General features: G+C 44.1%; 1 protein-coding gene across 1 annotated transcript in view; it reads right to left on the minus strand.

Moving 5' to 3' along the window:
• Positions 1-22,513, minus strand: part of TGFBRAP1 (transforming growth factor beta receptor associated protein 1) — a 197,866-nt gene that overhangs the window by 12,249 nt on the left and 163,104 nt on the right. Inside the window, exon 10 of the mRNA XM_085622607.1 lies at positions 5,790-6,223. Coding sequence (XP_085478733.1) covers positions 5,790-6,223 — 434 coding nt within the window. The remainder of the gene's footprint in view (positions 1-5,789; positions 6,224-22,513) is intronic.

The following is a 22,513-nucleotide window of genomic DNA, read 5'->3' on the forward strand; positions in this document are numbered from 1 at the left end:
AACCCCTGCGAAGTCCAACCCTTTCCCTACTGTTACACACACTGGAGTTGGTTGCTTGTTGGTGGTAACCCCCCACCCCGGGAAGCGGTAAATGCTCCCGCCTTGCCTTGGTCAACACATGGACAGGGCACAAGGGGCACAAACTGCACCAGGCAGATTCAGCCACCACCATGGTTCATGTTTTAGCATCTCACCCTTGGGCAAGATAACAGTAAAGGCCCCCTTAGAAGGATGGAGGTGTGTCCAATGAAACCCTTTCACTTTGCCAGTGCTACCGGAGGAGGGTAGGTGACAAAACACCAGCTCTTGCGCAATGCATACGTGTTTTAAGAAATACTCCCCACTATCCTTGGGCAACAGAGGCGGTTACATTTTGCAACCACAACCCCCCCTCACCCCTGCGCTCTGAAAGCAATTGCAAAGAGTGCACAGCGCCAGGGGATAGCTGCCCTAATCCTCCTTTCAACATACACAACTTGAATGAGGGCTAAGCCAGTTAACAATTACCCCAGCCATACCAAAAAAAGATGAAATTTCCTTTAAAAAAATAAAGCAAAAAGTTAACCGGTTGATGGGGTGCAAGAATGGCTACAGCACAAAACCTTGAAACACAGAATATTCTCTAGATAGGGTACTAACCTCACCTTATGCCCCACCAGACTCACTAATGGAAATGTTCATCTTTTGCGTGGTATTAGCCCAGATTTTTTCCTGAAGTGTTTTTGTTGGCTTTAGGACACACTTTACTCCTGCAAACCAGGAGTCAAGTGCTGTGCTCTCCCTTAAATTGGCACACACTTAACTGGTACATTTAATTTACTTGTACATCCCCAGTATGTGGTACACTACATGTACCCTTGGCCTGTAAATTAAATGCTGCTAGTGAGCTGCAGAAATCATTGTGCACCCTCTACAATAGCACCATAAAGCAAGTCTCCAGGCCTGCCACTGCAGCCTGGCTGTGCAGTTTTTAGACTGCCAATTCAACCAGCCAAAAATTCCCTTTTGACAGGCCTAAACCTGCTTTTTAAATATTTATAAGTCACCCCTAAGGCAGGCCTTATTGCCCAATAAGGAAGGGTGCATCATTTTTAAAAGTAGGACATTTAGAAATTAATGTTACACATGTCCTGACAGGAAAAAGGCCCTAAAAGCCCATTTCACTGAGAAAGGTTAGCTGCCCCATAGGAAAACACTATTACATTAGGACGCTTTATAGTGATAATTTCGATTTGGAAACCGCTAACAATATAATTATAATTCACAGACTGTTTCTAATAGGGTTTTGTTGCAGTACCCTTCCTTGGGTTGCAAGAGTCAACAAGCCTTTGAAATACGAATCTGGCTCCCCCTCACAGGAGAGGAAGCCAACCCCTTTGACAACTGGACAGCCGGGAAAGTTAGCTTGCCAGGTAGGTGTGCTACACCCAGGCTAGTACCACCCCTAAGGTGGGCTACTGTGAGGTGGACATGATTTTTCAGAAGTAGCCATCTTTGTGATGACATGCTTAGGAATTCTGGGACAGGGTTATGCCCACTCACCACAGGAAGTGGTCATATAGGGGGTGTAGTGACCCCAAGGTTCAGTGGCCAATTGGCTACTACCCTACACTCCCCTATCCCCCCTAAATACAGTATTTAGGGGAGTCTCTAGCACCAGAAAGGCAGATCTTGACTTAAGAAGACAGAGGACACCGAAGAGTCGCAAAAGCAGAGAGGAGAGAAAAAGCAGCCGAGCTGCCGGCCTGTCTGCATACCTCGTCAAAAACTGCGCCAAAGTCAACTCATCCTGAAGCAGTTGACTCCAGAAACCTGGGAGGACGGCCTGCCTTTGATAAAGACCCAAGACCTCCCGTAAACAGCAGATGTGTTCTTCTGCACCCTGTATGAACTCCAAAGCAAAGACTCTGAGGCCTGCGGAACTGCCAAAACCTGACACCTGAAGTGACAGCTGCACCTGTCACCTCTAGCCACCGGTGTCAACAAGGTACACCGGCCCTCCAGAGCTTGAGTTCATTGTGGTTTCACTTCTCGTGGACTCCTCGATGTCACCTGCAGCCTCTGCACGCAGGCCCCCTCGACTTTGAATGCTCCCGGTAAGAAAATCATACTCCTCAAGACACCTCTGTATCCGCTGCCCCAGGGCAGTTGGGAAGAGGACCCCAGGTGTCCCTACGTCCCAGAGCATCGCAAGCCTTGAACCCCCCCCCTGTTGGTTCACCCAGACTGGCCTTCGAGCCTGCAGCCTTTTTCCGCAGTGACTGATCTCCATAGAAACCTATTGGGATCCTGATGCTGTTTTGCACTCTGCACCCAGCCACCCTTGTGCCACTGGTGGTGTACTGTTGGCGCTGCTTTGGGCCTTGCCCATCACTCACCTTAACTCCTGGCGATCGGTCTTTCTAAGTCACTGTATTGTCCACTTTTTAAAGTGAAAATAATTTATGTTAAAACATGCATTTACTTGAACGATTTTTCTCTGATGCCTAAACATATATAAAGATACTTGCTACTTTTATTAATTGGTGTGGATCTCCTTCTTGAGTCGTGTGTTTCATTTATTGATCATTGTGTGTATTTGCAACTGTCTTGCGCTCCTGTGTGTCAAGCTTAAGGCTGCTCAACCATACTACCCTTTAATAGAGCACTTTGGGATTACATGGCACGCCCCTGTCCACTCATAAGGGATCCCCTGGGCTCTTTACAAGGTAATCAGATTCTTGATATATTGCGTAAAGAGCCAGCTTTCTACAAATAGATATTCCCTATCCCAGTTAATGGTGAAATTGAATGTCAACTATATTGGAAAAGGTAGTTTTAGAAAAGTTACTTTTCCCTGCCTAAACTTCTGGAGGCCCTTCTATCACGCGACTGCTGAGGACACCCTTGGGATGAGATGTGGATTGCACCCAGACAGACCGCAAAGGGCTTGAGTATGGGGAGGTGTAGGCCTTCCCTTCATGGGATGGCCTGGGGGCTGTACCAAGGATTAGTTACACTTCAAAGAGGCCTACCCTGTCACAAGTAGATGAACCTGACATCAGGTGTGCCCCCTTCCTTTGTTCCCCCCCCCCCCCCCCAATCAGCCAGGCTCCAAACATTTTGGAATGGGAGCTGCACCAGAACTGGATTTGAGTGACCACATAAGAGGGTTTGCCCATTATCAAAGCCACACCTCTGAGTGTGCCCTGGGAAAGATACAGAAAATGCTGGAAAAACGGGTAGTGTCACCTCTGGGAATTCTTATCTCATTGGCTAGGGTGTGGCCAGTGGCTACCCCTACCCACAGGCTGGAACTGGGCATAAATGTGACATCTGCAGTGCAGTCCTCAGAACACTCGCGGACCAGAGAAGAATCAGAAGAAGGACTTCCCGGCTATTGGAAGAACCTAAAGGAAGACTGGACCTGCTTGCCTTGAACCCAGGACTCCAATAAGTGAATCCAGTGGTAAGTTGGAGAACTCCTGTATGTGATACAGGACTACAACAAGCTCTCAGAGGCCTTTTCCAGCAGACCAGTCCAAACTGGACCTGACCTGGCCCACTCTGCTGGCCTCTGTGAGAGTGAGTCCTGACCCTCAAGTACTTTCCCCAAGGTCCTGGAACCTTGGCTGTGGTTAGAGTGCATTCCTCCCAGCCTAACCGAAAGCTTTACCAGACTCCACAGTGAGCACAGACGCAGACAACCTTAGTTGACGGATTCGCCGGACCTACATTAAGCAGCATCCGATCAACAGCTTCCCGGACTCCATGCCAAGCAGTACCTGTTTGGCAGCATCACCAGTCTCGACGCCAAGCAGCATCCGAACACTGCTGACAACATTTGTCAATGGCTTCACCGGGACTAAGCAGCTCTGATAGATTTCAAGTCCTTGCACAGCAACTCCCCGTCATAGTCGAGCCTTTTCTCAGATCCAGTCGGCTGCTTGGACTTGCTGTATTCTTTCTTTCTATAAAAGTGAAAAGATAACTTTGTGACCAAGACGAATTTGGTCCTTATATCTAACGCGTGCTACATCACGGTTGGCCTTAAATCTGATCCTTGTACTGGTCCAGCACGACCAATTGCCCGAGGTTGGCACTGGTAATTGTTGCCGCTATTTCAAATACAGACTTCACAAATTCATAACTTCAATTTTACCAATTAAATTTTTGTTGCTTTGGTGTAATTTTATTTATTAAAATATATATTCTCTTTTTTTAAAAATTGGTTTGGGATTTGGCCTGTGTGGTGTTTTCACTTTATTACTGTTTAAGTACTGCATAAATACTTTATACATTGCCTCTAAGATAAGCCTGGCTGATCTGTGCCACAGATTCCAGGGGGGGTTGAACACAAGTTTATTTACTGATTTTTGTGATTCATCCTGACCGGGCTTATGATTATTATCTGAGGAGGGTTTTCACCCCGTCAACTAATACTCCAATTTCTTACTCTCACTTCATCTTGATTTCCACTGCCGTCTGCTGTGCATGTTTCAAACATCAGACATGGTTTTATACATATAATGCCACAATATGCAAAGTATAACTCAAATTTTAGGTACACAATTTAAAAAAACGGACCTCCACATTTAAGAAGACACACCATAATGCAGAGTCTGACACGCTAATCCAAAAACGTACTCAATCTCTCACTGACACTTGATTTACACCTTGCACAAGAAATAGCAGGGGCAGGAGTTAAGGTTGACTGAGTATGGCAGGAGTGGGGGTCGAGGTTGAGGTAGAAAAATTATTCTGAATTTCATGTCTTTTGTACTTTTTTTGATGGAGACACTAATACACTGCATACATTTTAATTTCCCCCTAACTTTAGTTTTTACAGGAAATACATGGCAGTGGCCATTACACGGTGTGTCACATACAGCAATGACTGCAGCAAAAAACATTTTCAGTTTCTGCTAACCAATCAGATTGTCTGGATTTATAGATCCTGCAAAGATTGGATCCCCAGATCGTGCACAGGATAGAGAGAAAAACATTTCCCTAGTTCTATAGAATTAGTTTATATTTCAAATAGACAACCAAATCCTCCGTAAATTTAGAACCACTAAGCATTCATGGACTATTGGACACAATCTTTCTCTGACTGTTAACACTATGAATAAAGTTCCTTGTTTCTTGCCAGGTTGGTGTAAAAATCATTGAATACTTTTCGCTGTAGTGGATAACAAAAACTTCCTACAGGACATTGAATATGAAATGCTCTTATTTGGTCCTGTCATTAATTTTTCTTTTCAGACTGATCTATACCCAACTAAAATACAGAAAAGTAGCCAGATGAGAACATTTTTCAGCAAAATTTCAAGCCAATTTTAAAGTGAAAGTTACAAGCAAACCAAAAACAGCATTTCCTATAGAACGTGAAATGTAAAGTTGTTATCTCTGACTGGCTACATTAAACAATTTCTCCTTATAGTGCCCAATGCAAGGACGGTGCAGTTTTCATACACATTTATACTTTAGTGTGAACTTGGGAAATGTCAGAAAGAATGACTTAATTATTATTATTTTTTATTATTATTATTATTTTTTTTTTTTTTTTTTTAGAGTATTTGATTTTACCTACGCAGCCGTGAAGCATAACTGCACAGCACAAAGCACAAGGCCAAAGTCGATTAAAAATAAAACTGAGTAAAAAAACACTTGTGTAGCTAAAGGGCTGCCACGACTGCTTATCAAGTTAAACATAATAAGTAGCCTGAAGTTCAGGAATTTGAATCCTGGGCGATCCACATGCAATATAGCTATGTGATACAGAATATACAAAATAACAGAGTACTCACCTTCTCGTGTTTGTATATAAGGTTTTCAGATTTTGCCAATCCCACAGCAAGCTGAGCCATTGTTTGGTTATGAATGCTCTCTCTCATGGATCCAGCCAAAAATGGAGCAAGCAGCTGTACTGACCATGTTTCGGGCAATTGTCTCAAAACCTGAGTTGTGTTGAACTCAGAGGCATGTTTGTTTAAAAGGTCCACACCAGCCACCTGTAGTGTACCATCAGAGGAGTCCGGATTCAAGTAGATATGGAGTAAGAGATGGAAGAGTTTCTGTCGGTAGGGCGCATCTTTCCTCAAAGAGTTCCACAGACAATAGTCTTCAGCAGCAGGGAAGTCTTTCAACTGGTGGACAAGTATGTTCAGAGCTTTGTCATGTTCTTCCAGCTTCCCGTATAGTATTGCACTTTCCAGATGAAGATCAGTATTATTTATTTTATCTGTTAAACAAAGACTATCAGATTAGTATTCTGACAAATCACAAATGTGTAAAAAGCTTTCCTAAAGTTGATCTAAACACCAAAGTTTGTTTTCTATCCATTGCGCTTGGCCATAAGAAACAAAGTGGATAATGTCCATAAAAGTTCGCAGATAGAGGATTCAGCAGGGATTTAGAGTTACTACAAAATCCATTTCCATCTGTTGTTGTGCATGACTACATAAGATGTTAACATTTTTATTAAAAATATACATATCTAAATGAAGACATCTGCCAAATAAGGTTCCTAAAAATGGGCTATTGAAATTGCACATTAAATAAAGGCTATCCACAATATAAACCTATTTGGAAATAAACCAACTTGAAGCCAATTAATGGGTTAGCATAGGATAAACTTCACATAATCAAAGGACATAAACCTGCTTCTTCATTGAAGACTTTGGTAGTACAGAACCAGTTGCTTACCTTCGGTTACATTCTTTCTGGTGGATACGCTACCTAACCGCAAATTCCTCAACTTAAGAATATCCCTAGGCACCAGACTGGATCAAAAAGAATTTTTTCAGCAATGCTACCAAACACAGATAGATATCCGTGAAGTTGCTCCAGTGACTTTGTTCAGCTCAATAAGTGAGGAGCCACAATTAAATGTCACCCTTGAACACTGACAACAATTTATTAATCTTGCTCCTTCTGCTTCTTTTAGATGCAGAGCACCGCAAAAAACTGCAGTTGAAAGTGTGTCAAAACCTAACATTTACAATGTCCAGGAGTCCACTCGACAAGAAAGGGAATTGCGAGGGCAGGGAAGAATCGGCGGTTAGACAGAGTATCCACCAAAAAGAGTTAACAAAGGTAAGTTACTTGTTCTTTGACGGATACTTCTAACTGGAGATTCTTCAACTTAAGAATAGATATCACTGACCACTAAAGTGAATCATGAAGGTGTAGGGTCTGGTGAATGGCCTAAGAACAGAAGGTTTTGCAGGACCAAAGTGGCAATTTGGCCCTCAAATAAGGCCTGGCTGTTCATGAACGTGTGCACAGATGCCCACTTCACGACCTGGCAAATGTGCAGAACCAGCTCCCCTATTGGCCCTGGTGGAAGGACTCCACAGGATTTCAGGGGGTTGCTTCTTGGCAAGCTCGCAGCAGAGGAAGAAGCAATCTTACTCATCCTCACTGCTATCCCACATTGAGTGGTTGGAGTCCGCAGGGAATGCCTCAAAGTGTATTAGGCAGGGTTTCATATCCTGTCCATCTCAAGGGTATTCTATTGACTCTCGCCTTATTACAACTTCTCAACCAAATCATTCTGTTCAGCTTCATCCCACCAGTATGGTAGAACCGTCAGATAACACTGAAAACTATCCGTGCCCCCTAGTGAGCTCCCTATTCCATCTTGAGGCCCCCTGCCCCATCACCCCACCATCTAGTTCCATTAATAATCCTATTCTGACCTCCTGGAAGTTTGCTGGACTCTGTGGAGTAAACTCGCCCAGGTGGATTGGGGGCCTTCATTGAGAAGGGCAATATAATTGTGTTCCAAGAAACTTGGGGAATTTCATCACCCCATAGACAAGGCTTCAGAACATTTTTAATTCTCCCTGGGCTGCCAAGTAAGACAGCTATCCATCGATTCCCCCAACATACTTGGACTTGAAGTAATTTCTTGGACTAAAGTAAAATTACTGCTCTTTAATATTTATAGTATGAGCGTTTCGAAGACTGTAGAGTCCCTTGTTTTAAATCTTTTGAGAGATACTAGTTCTGAGATCGGGGAGGAGGCTGCCGTGATCGTAGGTGTGGATTTTAATGTGGGGTTCGAACCTTTAGCATTACTAAGAGAGATAGCTGGAGAGGAAGACCGATATTCTGGTATACCACAACTTGTGGGTCCTTGTCGAAAGACCCTTTCAAAGGTTCCCTTCTAGCTCTTAGACTTTAGCATGTTTTGCCTTCTGAGAGTCACAAATAGCAGAACTAAGTCTGATGTAGAGAGGCGCCCCACTTTTAGGAGGAATTTGTACCGTAGTCATATTGATTATATCCTTCTTGATCTCCAGTCTTGTGAATATTTTGGTGACATGGAAATTCTACCCCAGTATGAGAGTGATCATTTTTGCCAACTCCTCACCCTTCAGGGCAGCCCAGCTGGCCTGGTAAGAACCAGTGTTTGCCCGCAGAGACCGGACTATTAGTAATAATCAGAGAAAGGGCAGATGGGAGAGCTTGGTGACCAATGAGGGGGTTTATGCTCAACTTGATATGGTTCCCATCTTGCTCACCTTAGCAGAGTTTGAACTTGCACCCCAAAAATGTGTGGATGTTCAAGTTAAGTGGCTCGAGGAAATGAAACTCCATTTTTTTAACTAAACCTTCTTCCAACAGGAGCTCGCCTCCAACTACAGATTCTACTTGGTTCAACAGGGATAGCAGGTTAGCAAAGAGCCATCTAACAAATGCCTTTAAAGTTGGTTCTCTCCAAAATATCAAGTCAACCAGGGCACTTCTTAAATCCGCCCAAAAGAATGTGAAAATAGCATGGGACATCGCTAATTGGAATGACATCCTGACCGCCGCACGTTCTGGGAACCAGGCAGTTTTCTGGCATATTATATCCCATGGAGCCAAGACAACCAAAATGAGGCAAGAATCTAACGTCCTTCCGCATGAGTGGATTAACCACTTACAATCTCTTTACAGTGAATTCATGTCTCCCTTCCCCTCTCACCCTTCGGATCCAGCCGTGATAGGAACTGTGCCATTTGAAACATTGAGTTTGGTCATTCAAAACCCTGATGCAGTTGATTTCTTCACCATGACATAAATCAAACTGCCCATTTGCTCTCAGAAGGCTGGTAAGGCACCTGGATTAGACAGAATCCCGGTGGATCTCTTTATTTCAGAACCCACCATCTAGGCTACTTATTTTAATCGTGTGGCTAACGCCATTATGGAAGGTGCTGAAATCCCTGATCCCTGGAAAGGGGCAGATTATTCCTATTTTTCAAGAAAAGTCTGAAATCTGACCCAGCAAACTATCGGCCAATAAGCCTCATCGACTCTGGTCAAAAAATATTTTGTAAGCTTATTTTAGAGCACTTACTAACTTGGATGAGAGCCTGTCTCAGCTTCAGGCAAGATTTCATCATAAAACAAGGACAGTTGATCAGGTCTTTAGGTTCCAACTGAGCAGGTAGAAAGAGGTAGACATCAACAAAGGTAGTCTCTATGTCGCTTTTGTCGACCTAAAAGCAGCATTCAATATGGTGCCCAGGGAAAATCTTTGGTGTATTCTTAGAGACCTTGGGTTCCCCGAGCCTGTCCTAGACATCTTAATTCAACTTCATTGCAATCATTTTGCTCAAATTGGCTTGGGGTACAAATGAGGAAACTAAAGATTGATTTAGATTAAATAAGGGAGTGAGGCAAGGTTGTGTCCTTGCCCCAATGCGGTTTCTTATTTTCATTAACAGTTGTGGTGACTACCTTATGGACTGCAACAATGAATCCCCTGTACATGGGGGTACCAAAATAACAGCCTTATTGCTCGCAGATGACACCCTGTTAGAGCATAGAGACCCCCCCTTCTTAGGTTCAAACTGTTCTTTTCCAGTCACAGTTTGGCTATCAATACAAATAAAACAAAGATCATGTCAATCCATCCACATAGGGGATTCAGAGGGGTGTTAACACTATAGGGTGTGGAGCTGTAGAGACTTCGACTTTCATTATCTAGGAATTCACCTATCCAGTTCCAACACATGGGTCAGTCAAATCACAAAAAGGATAAGTTAATTACCTGTAATCCTAGTTCTCTTCCAGGGGTATCCTCATCAAAGTCATAAGCACTGAATATTCCCGCCCATATGTGGGAACCCCAGAGAATAATAAATATATATGAAAAAAACATATATATGCAACTCTATATTATATATATATATATATATATATATATATATATATATATATATATATGCAACTCTATATTATATATGTATATGTATGGGCTGCTCCGTGCCCATTGAACAGAGGCCGCCCTGAAGGGTTGGTGGCCCCGGTAACGAGAGACTTTGGTGTGAGATACAGATTGAGGGGCATGACCCACTCACGCTCCTGACCTACTTAGGAAATGCCATTTGGTAAAAAGGACAGCATGTTGGAAGGGATTCGGAATGGCAGACTACCATTCTCGATCGTGTTGGCTGAATTGCATGAATTTGGAACGTCATTTGAACTTTGGCAATGCGCAAATAACACCTACTCACCTGACATACAAGACATTTTTTCATCAAAAGTGGCACCGCTAATCAGGTACTTACGTTTTCAACTATGATTATACTTGGATTTCCAAAAAGCATATTCATTCAAATATTGCGGTGCACCTTGGGACTTGTATTTTTGTATTCTGGTCACGTGAGACAAATGATGTAAAAGCACACAGGTGCGCAATGAGCAGTTCAACGATCTTTTTCCCGCCTGTGAACAAGGCCGGATGTGGCCGAAACTTAAGGCATTTTGGGAGAAATCTGTGTGCGAGGACGTTTGAATAAATGCCTCTTTTGCCAGCAATGGGCCTCTGATGGTGCTTTTTGTTGTGAATATGGATGGGCTGCTCTGTGCCCATTGAACAGAGGCCGCCCTGAAGGGTTGGTGGCCCCGGTAACGAGAGACTTTGGTGGGATATATATATATATATATATATATATATAGATATATATATATATATATATATACACACACACACATACATATATATACATACACACACATATCATTTTTTCCCATACCAATGCAGCCCCATATAGGAGGCTAAACAATGCAATATTAAGTAGATGAATGCATTTGCAGATACACAATGTAAATATATACCACAGGAGTGCAAGTACACTTGAACTCTTTTTAATGACTAAACTCATGAAAAACTGTGCAAAAAAGCAAGCATTGTTAGCCTACAGGCTTCATTGTAAAGCAATAGCATAGAAACTGAAAGCCATTGTACAGAAAACTGGCACCGTGCCTTTAAGGCAGCCATGACCCCTAGCTTCCCATCATGCCTCAGGAGTGACAGTTAGGTCAGTTGTTCTTAGCGGAGACCCGAAGGTCAGGGCACAAAGATATAGCTTAGCCTTAAAAAACAATCTCATTTGCCTGGGGAGGCGGGGGGGTTGCTTATGACTTTGATGAGGTTACCCCTGGAAGAGAACTAGGATTAAAGTTAAGTAACTTATCCTTCTCTCCCAGGGGATCCTCATCAATAGTCATAAGCACTGAATAGAATAGCAAGCCCATCCTCCTCCTGCAGGCAAAAGAGAAACAAAGTGACCCAATTAACAACAACCGAAACAAGCATTGGCATAGCCAATAGGTCTCACCTTTGGGACCTTATAAATGTTTAGCCATGCAACAGTTGATGTTGTTGCACCAAGGATATTGTGCTGCATAACTAAATACTTATAAGATCGCCAAAAGCAAGACCTATTTGTTGCTGTGATTTTAGTAACTTTTGATCCATTTAAACTAGAAACAAAATAGTTTTTTGCTAAAATCTTGCTAAAATCTCTAATTATGCAGCAGATGATGGATTATGTGGTACATGCCGCAAATCCATAGTAATGCGGAAAAAAACACGGTAGAAGGATTGCATAATCCCTGTGGCCCTGCATCTAGTGGAAAACCGGAAACTACATGCCACAAAGTGAAAATGATTCCAAACTAAAGACTTGCTGAGCATCACCCCTCGCCACATAGGGCAATTCATCAGGAATATATAAACATACAATGGATGAGACGTTTTTTTTTTTTGTCTGTCCTCATTAACGAAATAGAGTGAGTGATCGAATAGCGGTATCATGGCACCCTCTTCAACCCCACAGGGAAGAGACGAGACCCAACAATACTCTTTCCACCTCGTGGGTATCTAGGGAAACCAAACGCATTATACTTGGGAATTTCCAAAGATGGTATAACAACCAAAGTTGCCCAAGGACCATTTTCCTCAAGACTCACTTGTTTCATAATCATTGGACTTTTATGATTTACTAAGCAATTGCAAGGCTCAAGTTAGTATTATTAACCCAGTTATCCCAAATCACCCAAAATCTAGATCTTTTCTTTGCCTTACATTCCATATCCAATTTATAAGTTCTTTTAACCGATGACACCCAATCTAGAACCTTTGGAGAATTAGGAGAGATCCAATTTAAACAGATTTCTCTCCTTGCCAAGAGGATAAGAACAAACATTAATGAGACTTGAAAATTTGACAGTTTGGTATTAATACTGTCTTCAGGTAAGATCCCAAAAATAATTAATGTCAAGCTTACCTATATCTCTTGGCCCATTACATCTGAAATGATCATATCGACTTGGCTCCAAAAGCCCTGAATCTGCGGACACTGCATAAACATGTGCACGTCATCTGCGCTTCTCAGACTACATTTCAAACCGGCCTTCTCTCCGCCTCCCAGCTTATATAACCTCTTCGGGGTCCAGTAAGCTCTATGGAGTGTAAACAGATGATTCCTTCTAAATGACGCAGCCTTTACAACCTTCCACAAAGTGCATAAAGATACTTGCCATAAAGACGAGACGTCACTGCAAGGCAAGTCTCTTTCTCCAGGGCTCCTCCATAGGTAACAATGGCAGATCTCCTTCAATCAAAATCCAATACCATTTCGCCACTTCCTTTTTTTGATTACACTGGACCAAAAACCTGCTCTCAGATTCATCATATGTAAAGCCGATTTTACCCTGCTTTATGAACCAGGAAGAGAGCTGATAAAACTTAAATCTGGATAAGCTTTGATTTGTTAGGAACATAAGCTCATTCCATGACAAGAGTTTGTTGTTACATAGCAATTGGCCCCATTTCTGAAAGCCGTAATCCCGTAGAGGCGCTGATAAACTATCAATTAAGCATTCTGGGGTCCCTGGATAGTTCAAAATGGGGGCACTAGAGCAGTAATAAGGAATTTTAAGCAATTTCCTCATCTGGAACCAGAGTTCACAGGCCGACCGGAACACCTTCAATTTAATCTTTTTAAAGTATTTCGGGTGTCCAAATTTAAAGAGAAGAGAAGACCGTCCCTCCCTTGCGGAACGCTATTAGACATGGCTAAAAGATAAGGCGTGAAGCTGGAAGAATCAAGAAGAAGAGATCTAATGTTCTTAAAAAGAAACGCCCAACTATAAAACCCAAAATCAGGGCTGGCTATACCCCCCGCTTGTTTTCCACATCTCAGTTTCTTCCATGCAATCCTAATCCCTTTATCACCCCAGAGAAAACTATTAATATCAGACTGCAAGTGTTTTAAAGCAACTGGACTGAATAAAAGGGGGATTGCATCGAAGATAACTGTCATTTTTGGCAGAACTGACATTTTAACCAAGTTAGATCGACCAAGGATAGTTAATGGGAGGTTACGCCAAGATTTCAATAAGGCTCTAATCTCCTTCCGTTTAAACTCAAAATTAACCTGCGCCAACTCGCTAATATTCTGGGTTATTTGAACACCCAAGTATCCTATTCGCTGGTGTACCAAGGGCGAGCGGACTTGCCAATTCCATGACATAATCTCGTTTTTTGGGGGATTCACTTGATAACCCGATATCTCCCCAAACTCAAACAGCATTTGCTCTAACCGTGGCAAAATTGCGGGTAACTCCTTTGTAAAAATCATCAGGTCATCTGCAAACAGGGCCAGTTTTTCTGACAACCCCCTGAATTCAAACACAGTAAAAAGCTTGCTAGACCTAATTATTTGTGCACGTGGTTCTATATACAAATCAAAAAGAAGAGGGGAAAGGGGACAACCCTGCCTAGTACCTCGCTCTAAAGGAACAGAATTGGTTAGGTTCCCATTAACTATAATCCTAGCCATTGGAGAGTTGTAGAACTTCCTAAGAGTTCTCGCAATATTTTCTCCTAAACCAAACGCATGGACCAGCTGATGTACACAAGACCAGTTGACCCGGTCAAAAGCTTTGGCTGCGTCAAATGCAAAGATCGGCAGTGGCATGTTATTAGTTGAGGCAATATCGATGGCACCAATTAGCTCATGGGTTAAATCGTGCAGATGGCGCCCTCTAATGAACCCCTTTTGATCAGGATGAATTAGATTACTTATTATGTTATTTAATCTTCCTGCAAAAATTTGCGCATAGATTTTATAATCGCAGTTAAGCAGGGAGATGGGTCTATAGGACGCAAATTTTTTTTTTAATCTTTATTGGGTTTCAATATCAAAGTGATAGCTGCCTCATTCCAGGAACTAGGAATTGGGGAGTTATTTGTAAAAATACTGTCAAAAAGTACCTCCATAATCGGGGCAAGAGTCTCGTTTAAGGCGATGTAAAACTCATTAGGGATTGCATCTAAACCTGCAGCCCTCCCACTCTTTAGATTTTTAATTGCAGCCCTGATGTCGGAAAGTGCGAACTTTCTATTAAGCAGTTGAGCCTGCTTTTCAGATAAAGACGGTAGGGAGATATTTTTTAAATAAAAATTAATTTTTGGGGCTCGGGGATGCCCCAAGAAATGGGATAAAAAGTGGTCACATTGGAATGTGTATCGAGGGAATCTCTGTGTATCGCCTACTGTTGAAATGGAGATGAATAAGCAAATGGGCCGCGAGGAGAGGGCATAGTATGCATCACGTACTAATGGCTGTTCCTTGATCTGTTGACCATCTCAGATATGTTGTCCAATCATGTATGTATGGCTTTGATTAAAACCAATAAACAAATTTAAAAAAAATATATATATATATTAATTTGGGAGTCCGTGACAACTAGATCTTCAGTATATAGATCCTTAAAAAAGCTTTCAAACGCCTTTTCCATCCTGACCCTATCAGAAGAGAACTCCCCTGATTCAATGTTAACGATCTCTTTAATAAGATTTCTTGTTAAATTGACTCGCAATTTCCAGGCCAAACGTTTCCCACTGCCTTCTCCATACTCTTAATTGGCCAATTTACTAGCATCCCATCTTCTCTTAACGATACTATCTAAATAGTCTGCCAGATCCTGTCTTTTAGCCAACAGCTCAGAACTTTCTCCCCTCTGATCTGCACTCATCCTGTTAGTTAATTGTGAAAGCGAGGCTCTATGAATTTCGGCTTCCGGTAACTTCAATTTATCTTTGTTTGCCTTATTGAGAAAAGCTGAGATGCCGATAATTCTACCTCTAATGAAAGCCTTATAGGCGTCCCATATTATCTCTACCGGGGCAGGATTATCATTTGCCTCAAAGAAAAATAGGGTATCGATTTTTAACTGAGCAACCACTGACTCATCGTTAAGAATGGACCTATCAAACATCCATCTTTTAGCTTCTGATTGGTGAGAGAATTTTAGAACCAACTGAACAGAAGAGTGGTCGGATAAATGTTCAGGTATATGAGAAATTGCCCCAACTGATTCTACCAATCTATGATCTTACAAAAAGAAATCAATTCTAGAGTGATATTTATATTTTTTATTATGGAAGGTAAAATTGGAGGGGCCACTTATGGGCTTATTTTTTATTCTCCAAATATCTATTAAATTTAAGTCCGCCATCAGTGTTTTAATCAATGAGCCCATTTTCGAATTTAGTAGATTACCCCCTTTGGATTTATCCAAAGATGGGTTTAAGAGAATATTAAAGTCTCCACCCATAATAATAGGGTAGGTTGAATCAAGTAGATGATTGTAAATTACTCTGAGCGAGGACTCGTCATCGATGTTCGGCCCATAATAACCCACCAAGGTCACCCAGTTATTTAGTATTTTTAAATCCGTTATAATCCAACGCCCCTTATTGTCTACCTTATAGGACCCTAGAACCACATTTGCAGATTTTTTCCAAATAATAGCCACCCCCTTAGTACAAAAGGGCTGTGTGGTGTGAAGTGACCCCTCTATCCAACCTTGTTTAGCCTTAACCAGCTCCCATTCGTCTGATAAGAGATGGGTCTCTTGTAGAATCATGACATCAAATTCTACTTTCCTTAAATACTGAAATATTCTCGTTCTCCTACTTGGGACCCTTAAACCATTAATGTTCCAGGTACAAACTCTAATTTCACTTATTTGTGACAACCCAGCCATCCTCAACTTTACTCGATCAAAATGCACATTTCAAGAAAGCCTTTCCCAACTGATTAGCAACTTCTTTTAGAAAACTGTGTAAATGAGGACTTTCTTTTTTTTTTTTACCTATTTTGCTCCCCACCCAGTGCATGATTACATTTGTGAACTACCCATGTGTCTCCAACCCTCCCTCCCCTGGGAACCCTCCTGTACCAGATGGGGTTTGTTATCAAATAACCCCTTTGAGCTCATAACCCACCCGGCAACCTATACTTGTTCTGCCTTTTTCTACATAACCTTAACCTTGAGCCTTGATTTGATTGACAAAGATCTCTACCTCCTTGGGGTCTCTAAAATTATTCATTTTGTTTCCCCACATTACTCTAAGTAGAGCAGGGAACCTCAGCTGTATTGTGGCGCCTAGTGATCTTAACGTTGGTATAAATTTCCCCAATTCCCATTGCCTGTCTTGTGTAATTCTGGAGAGATCTGATCTTATCCGAAAGGCCCAATCCCCTTTTGTAAAAGTCCCGGCTTTTAGGGCTTCCGAAAGAACCCGTTCTTTTAGAGCATATGATTTAAAATTCACCGAAATTCGCCTGGGATTTTTTCTATTTGGGTTCTTGGAGAAAGGGTCTCTGTGGATTCTCTGGATGTCAGCTTCTAAATCCTTAACCTCTAGGACTGGGATAAACTCTTTTAAAAGGCTTATACCATAGGTTTTAATATCCCGCCCTTCTGAACCCTCCGGAATATTCATGATATTAATATTGTTGCGCCTGGCATTATTCTCCAAAATTTCCAACTTTTCCAGCATGTCTTTTTCTCCCCTTTTTAAAGACTGGATTTCAGAACAGTTCATCTCCACTTGCTTATTTAGAGCATCAATTGAAGCCTCCATTACACATATTCTTTCAGTGATAACCAACATTTTAACTTCTAATGACTCGCATGAATCTTGAATCTTAGCCTGATTCACCTCCGAGATGGCAAACTTGCTCCGAATTTCCGAAGCTAGGGAGTTTAGCAGTTGCATCAGATCAGATTGGTCAGAGGTAGTTGGTAAAACTGGCAATACTGGAGGGGTTGGAGCCGTATTGGCATTATCTAGAGCAGATATGGGATCTTGGCTGCTTCCACTCAATGCCTCAAACCTGTTTTCTGTTGTAATATTAACGAGATCCACCCCCCAGGAACTGCAAAAATTTCTCTTGTGCCCATGTTGTCCTCTGCAGCCCCAGGTAGCTTAATTGGGGCTGCTTCCCCGCTACCCCTACTTGTGATAGGGTCGGACTCCTCTAGTGGCTGCAATGGTGTTAAATATGTCTTTTCCTGTACCTTGAAAAAAGATCTTAAAGATGGTTTAATTTTGAGGTTTGAAAGATCTTTTAGCTGATGCACGGACCACAAAGGTATAAAATGCTGGTCTCTTTTTAGACTCTTGCCAGATGTTTTAATAGGATTTTTAGGAGGCAGGCTAATGCTAGAAGACCCTACTAACGTTACAACAAACAAATGATGGACGGAATGCTGACAATGCAGACATTCTCCCCCAGTCAAAAGATCTGGGTTAAATCCATCGTTCTTTTGCCCACTACGCCACCCCAGTTTAGACATGGCCATATGCAAATCAGTCTTGACCCTGTGCCTCATGGGAACAGTCCAGCCCGAACTGCCAAGCCATGTCTTCCCTGGACCGGAATCAAGCATCCTAGGACCGGTTTCTGGCTATCAGCCGTCATCAGCCAGGATAGCTTGACTCCAGTGGTGTAGTGAGCACGGGTCCCACGTCTGGGAATACCCATCCCACTTAGGGCGAAAAGCGTTACAACAAACAAATGATGGACGGAATGCTGACAATGCAGACATTCTCCCCCAGTCAAAAGATCTGGGTTAAATCCATCGTTCTTTTGCCCACTACGCCACCCCAGTTTAGACATGGCCATATGCAAATCAGTCTTGACCCTGTGCCTCATGGGAACAGTCCAGCCCGAACTGCCAAGCCATGTCTTCCCTGGACCGGAATCAAGCATCCTAGGACCGGTTTCTGGCTATCAGCCGTCATCAGCCAGGATAGCTTGACTCCAGTGGTGTAGTGAGCACGGGTCCCACGTCTGGGAATACCCATCCCACTTAGGGCGAAAAGCGTTACAACAAACAAATGATGGACGGAATGCTGACAATGCAGACATTCTCCCCCAGTCAAAAGATCTGGGTTAAATCCATCGTTCTTTTGCCCACTACGCCACCCCAGTTTAGACATGGCCATATGCAAATCAGTCTTGACCCTGTGCCTCATGGGAACAGTCCAGCCCGAACTGCCAAGCCATGTCTTCCCTGGACCGGAATCAAGCATCCTAGGACCGGTTTCTGGCTATCAGCCGTCATCAGCCAGGATAGCTTGACTCCAGTGGTGTAGTGAGCACGGGTCCCACGTCTGGGAATACCCATCCCACTTAGGGCGAAAAGCGTTACAACAAACAAATGATGGACGGAATGCTGACAATGCATGGTGGTGTAGTGGGCAAAAGAACGATGGATTTAACCCAGATCTCTTGACTGGGGGAGAATGTATGCATTGTCAGCATTCCGTCCATTATTTGTTTGTTGTAACGCTTTTCGCCCTAAGTGGGATGGGTATTCCCAGACGTGGGACCCGTGCTCACTACGCCACTGGAGTCAAGCTATCCTGGCTGATGACGGCTGATAGCCAGAAACCGGTCCTAGGATGCTTGATTCCGGTCCAGGGAAGACATGGCTTGGCAGTTCGGGCTGGACTGTTCCCATGAGGCACAGGGTCAAGACTGATTTGCATATGGCCATGTCTGAACTGGGGTGGTGTAGTGGGCAAAAGAACGATGGATTTAACCCAGATCTCTTGACTGGGGGAGAATGTATGCATTGTCAGCATTCCGTCCATTATTTGTTTGTTGTAACGCTTTTCGCCCTAAGTGGGATGGGTATTCCCAGACGTGGGACCCGTGCTCACTACGCCACTGGAGTCAAGCTATCCTGGCTGATGACGGCTGATAGCCAGAAACCGGTCCTAGGATGCTTGATTCCGGTCCAGGGAAGACATGGCTTGGCAGTTCGGGCTGGACTGTTCCCATGAGGCACAGGGTCAAGACTGATTTGCATATGGCCATGTCTGAACTGGGGTGGTGTAGTGGGCAAAAGAACGATGGATTTAACCCAGATCTCTTGACTGGGGGAGAATGTATGCATTGTCAGCATTCCGTCCATTATTTGTTTGTTGTAACGCTTTTCGCCCTAAGTGGGATGGGTATTCCCAGACGTGGGACCCGTGCTCACTACGCCACTGGAGTCAAGCTATCCTGGCTGATGACGGCTGATAGCCAGAAACCGGTCCTAGGATGCTTGATTCCGGTCCAGGGAAGACATGGCTTGGCAGTTCGGGCTGGACTGTTCCCATGAGGCACAGGGTCAAGACTGATTTGCATATGGCCATGTCTGAACTGGGGTGGTGTAGTGGGCAAAAGAACGATGGATTTAACCCAGATCTCTTGACTGGGGGAGAATGTATGCATTGTCAGCATTCCGTCCATTATTTGTTTGTTGTAACGCTTTTCGCCCTAAGTGGGATGGGTATTCCCAGACGTGGGACCCGTGCTCACTACGCCACTGGAGTCAAGCTATCCTGGCTGATGACGGCTGATAGCCAGAAACCGGTCCTAGGATGCTTGATTCCGGTCCAGGGAAGACATGGCTTGGCAGTTCGGGCTGGACTGTTCCCATGAGGCACAGGGTCAAGACTGATTTGCATATGGCCATGTCTGAACTGGGGTGGTGTAGTGGGCAAAAGAACGATGGATTTAACCCAGATCTCTTGACTGGGGGAGAATGTATGCATTGTCAGCATTCCGTCCATTATTTGTTTGTTGTAACGCTTTTCGCCCTAAGTGGGATGGGTATTCCCAGACGTGGGACCCGTGCTCACTACGCCACTGGAGTCAAGCTATCCTGGCTGATGACGGCTGATAGCCAGAAACCGGTCCTAGGATGCTTGATTCCGGTCCAGGGAAGACATGGCTTGGCAGTTCGGGCTGGACTGTTCCCATGAGGCACAGGGTCAAGACTGATTTGCATATGGCCATGTCTGAACTGGGGTGGTGTAGTGGGCAAAAGAACGATGGATTTAACCCAGATCTCTTGACTGGGGGAGAATGTATGCATTGTCAGCATTCCGTCCATTATTTGTTTGTTGTAACGCTTTTCGCCCTAAGTGGGATGGGTATTCCCAGACGTGGGACCCGTGCTCACTACGCCACTGGAGTCAAGCTATCCTGGCTGATGACGGCTGATAGCCAGAAACCGGTCCTAGGATGCTTGATTCCGGTCCAGGGAAGACATGGCTTGGCAGTTCGGGCTGGACTGTTCCCATGAGGCACAGGGTCAAGACTGATTTGCATATGGCCATGTCTGAACTGGGGTGGTGTAGTGGGCAAAAGAACGATGGATTTAACCCAGATCTCTTGACTGGGGGAGAATGTATGCATTGTCAGCATTCCGTCCATTATTTGTTTGTTGTAACGCTTTTCGCCCTAAGTGGGATGGGTATTCCCAGACGTGGGACCCGTGCTCACTACGCCACTGGAGTCAAGCTATCCTGGCTGATGACGGCTGATAGCCAGAAACCGGTCCTAGGATGCTTGATTCCGGTCCAGGGAAGACATGGCTTGGCAGTTCGGGCTGGACTGTTCCCATGAGGCACAGGGTCAAGACTGATTTGCATATGGCCATGTCTGAACTGGGGTGGTGTAGTGGGCAAAAGAACGATGGATTTAACCCAGATCTCTTGACTGGGGGAGAATGTATGCATTGTCAGCATTCCGTCCATTATTTGTTTGTTGTAACGCTTTTCGCCCTAAGTGGGATGGGTATTCCCAGACGTGGGACCCGTGCTCACTACGCCACTGGAGTCAAGCTATCCTGGCTGATGACGGCTGATAGCCAGAAACCGGTCCTAGGATGCTTGATTCCGGTCCAGGGAAGACATGGCTTGGCAGTTCGGGCTGGACTGTTCCCATGAGGCACAGGGTCAAGACTGATTTGCATATGGCCATGTCTGAACTGGGGTGGTGTAGTGGGCAAAAGAACGATGGATTTAACCCAGATCTCTTGACTGGGGGAGAATGTATGCATTGTCAGCATTCCGTCCATTATTTGTTTGTTGTAACGCTTTTCGCCCTAAGTGGGATGGGTATTCCCAGACGTGGGACCCGTGCTCACTACGCCACTGGAGTCAAGCTATCCTGGCTGATGACGGCTGATAGCCAGAAACCGGTCCTAGGATGCTTGATTCCGGTCCAGGGAAGACATGGCTTGGCAGTTCGGGCTGGACTGTTCCCATGAGGCACAGGGTCAAGACTGATTTGCATATGGCCATGTCTGAACTGGGGTGGTGTAGTGGGCAAAAGAACGATGGATTTAACCCAGATCTCTTGACTGGGGGAGAATGTATGCATTGTCAGCATTCCGTCCATTATTTGTTTGTTGTAACGCTTTTCGCCCTAAGTGGGATGGGTATTCCCAGACGTGGGACCCGTGCTCACTACGCCACTGGAGTCAAGCTATCCTGGCTGATGACGGCTGATAGCCAGAAACCGGTCCTAGGATGCTTGATTCCGGTCCAGGGAAGACATGGCTTGGCAGTTCGGGCTGGACTGTTCCCATGAGGCACAGGGTCAAGACTGATTTGCATATGGCCATGTCTGAACTGGGGTGGTGTAGTGGGCAAAAGAACGATGGATTTAACCCAGATCTCTTGACTGGGGGAGAATGTATGCATTGTCAGCATTCCGTCCATTATTTGTTTGTTGTAACGCTTTTCGCCCTAAGTGGGATGGGTATTCCCAGACGTGGGACCCGTGCTCACTACGCCACTGGAGTCAAGCTATCCTGGCTGATGACGGCTGATAGCCAGAAACCGGTCCTAGGATGCTTGATTCCGGTCCAGGGAAGACATGGCTTGGCAGTTCGGGCTGGACTGTTCCCATGAGGCACAGGGTCAAGACTGATTTGCATATGGCCATGTCTGAACTGGGGTGGTGTAGTGGGCAAAAGAACGATGGATTTAACCCAGATCTCTTGACTGGGGGAGAATGTATGCATTGTCAGCATTCCGTCCATTATTTGTTTGTTGTAACGCTTTTCGCCCTAAGTGGGATGGGTATTCCCAGACGTGGGACCC

This window comes from Triturus cristatus, chromosome 8 (genome assembly GCF_964204655.1).
Source record: "Triturus cristatus chromosome 8, aTriCri1.1, whole genome shotgun sequence".
NCBI lineage: Eukaryota > Metazoa > Chordata > Amphibia > Caudata > Salamandridae > Triturus > Triturus cristatus.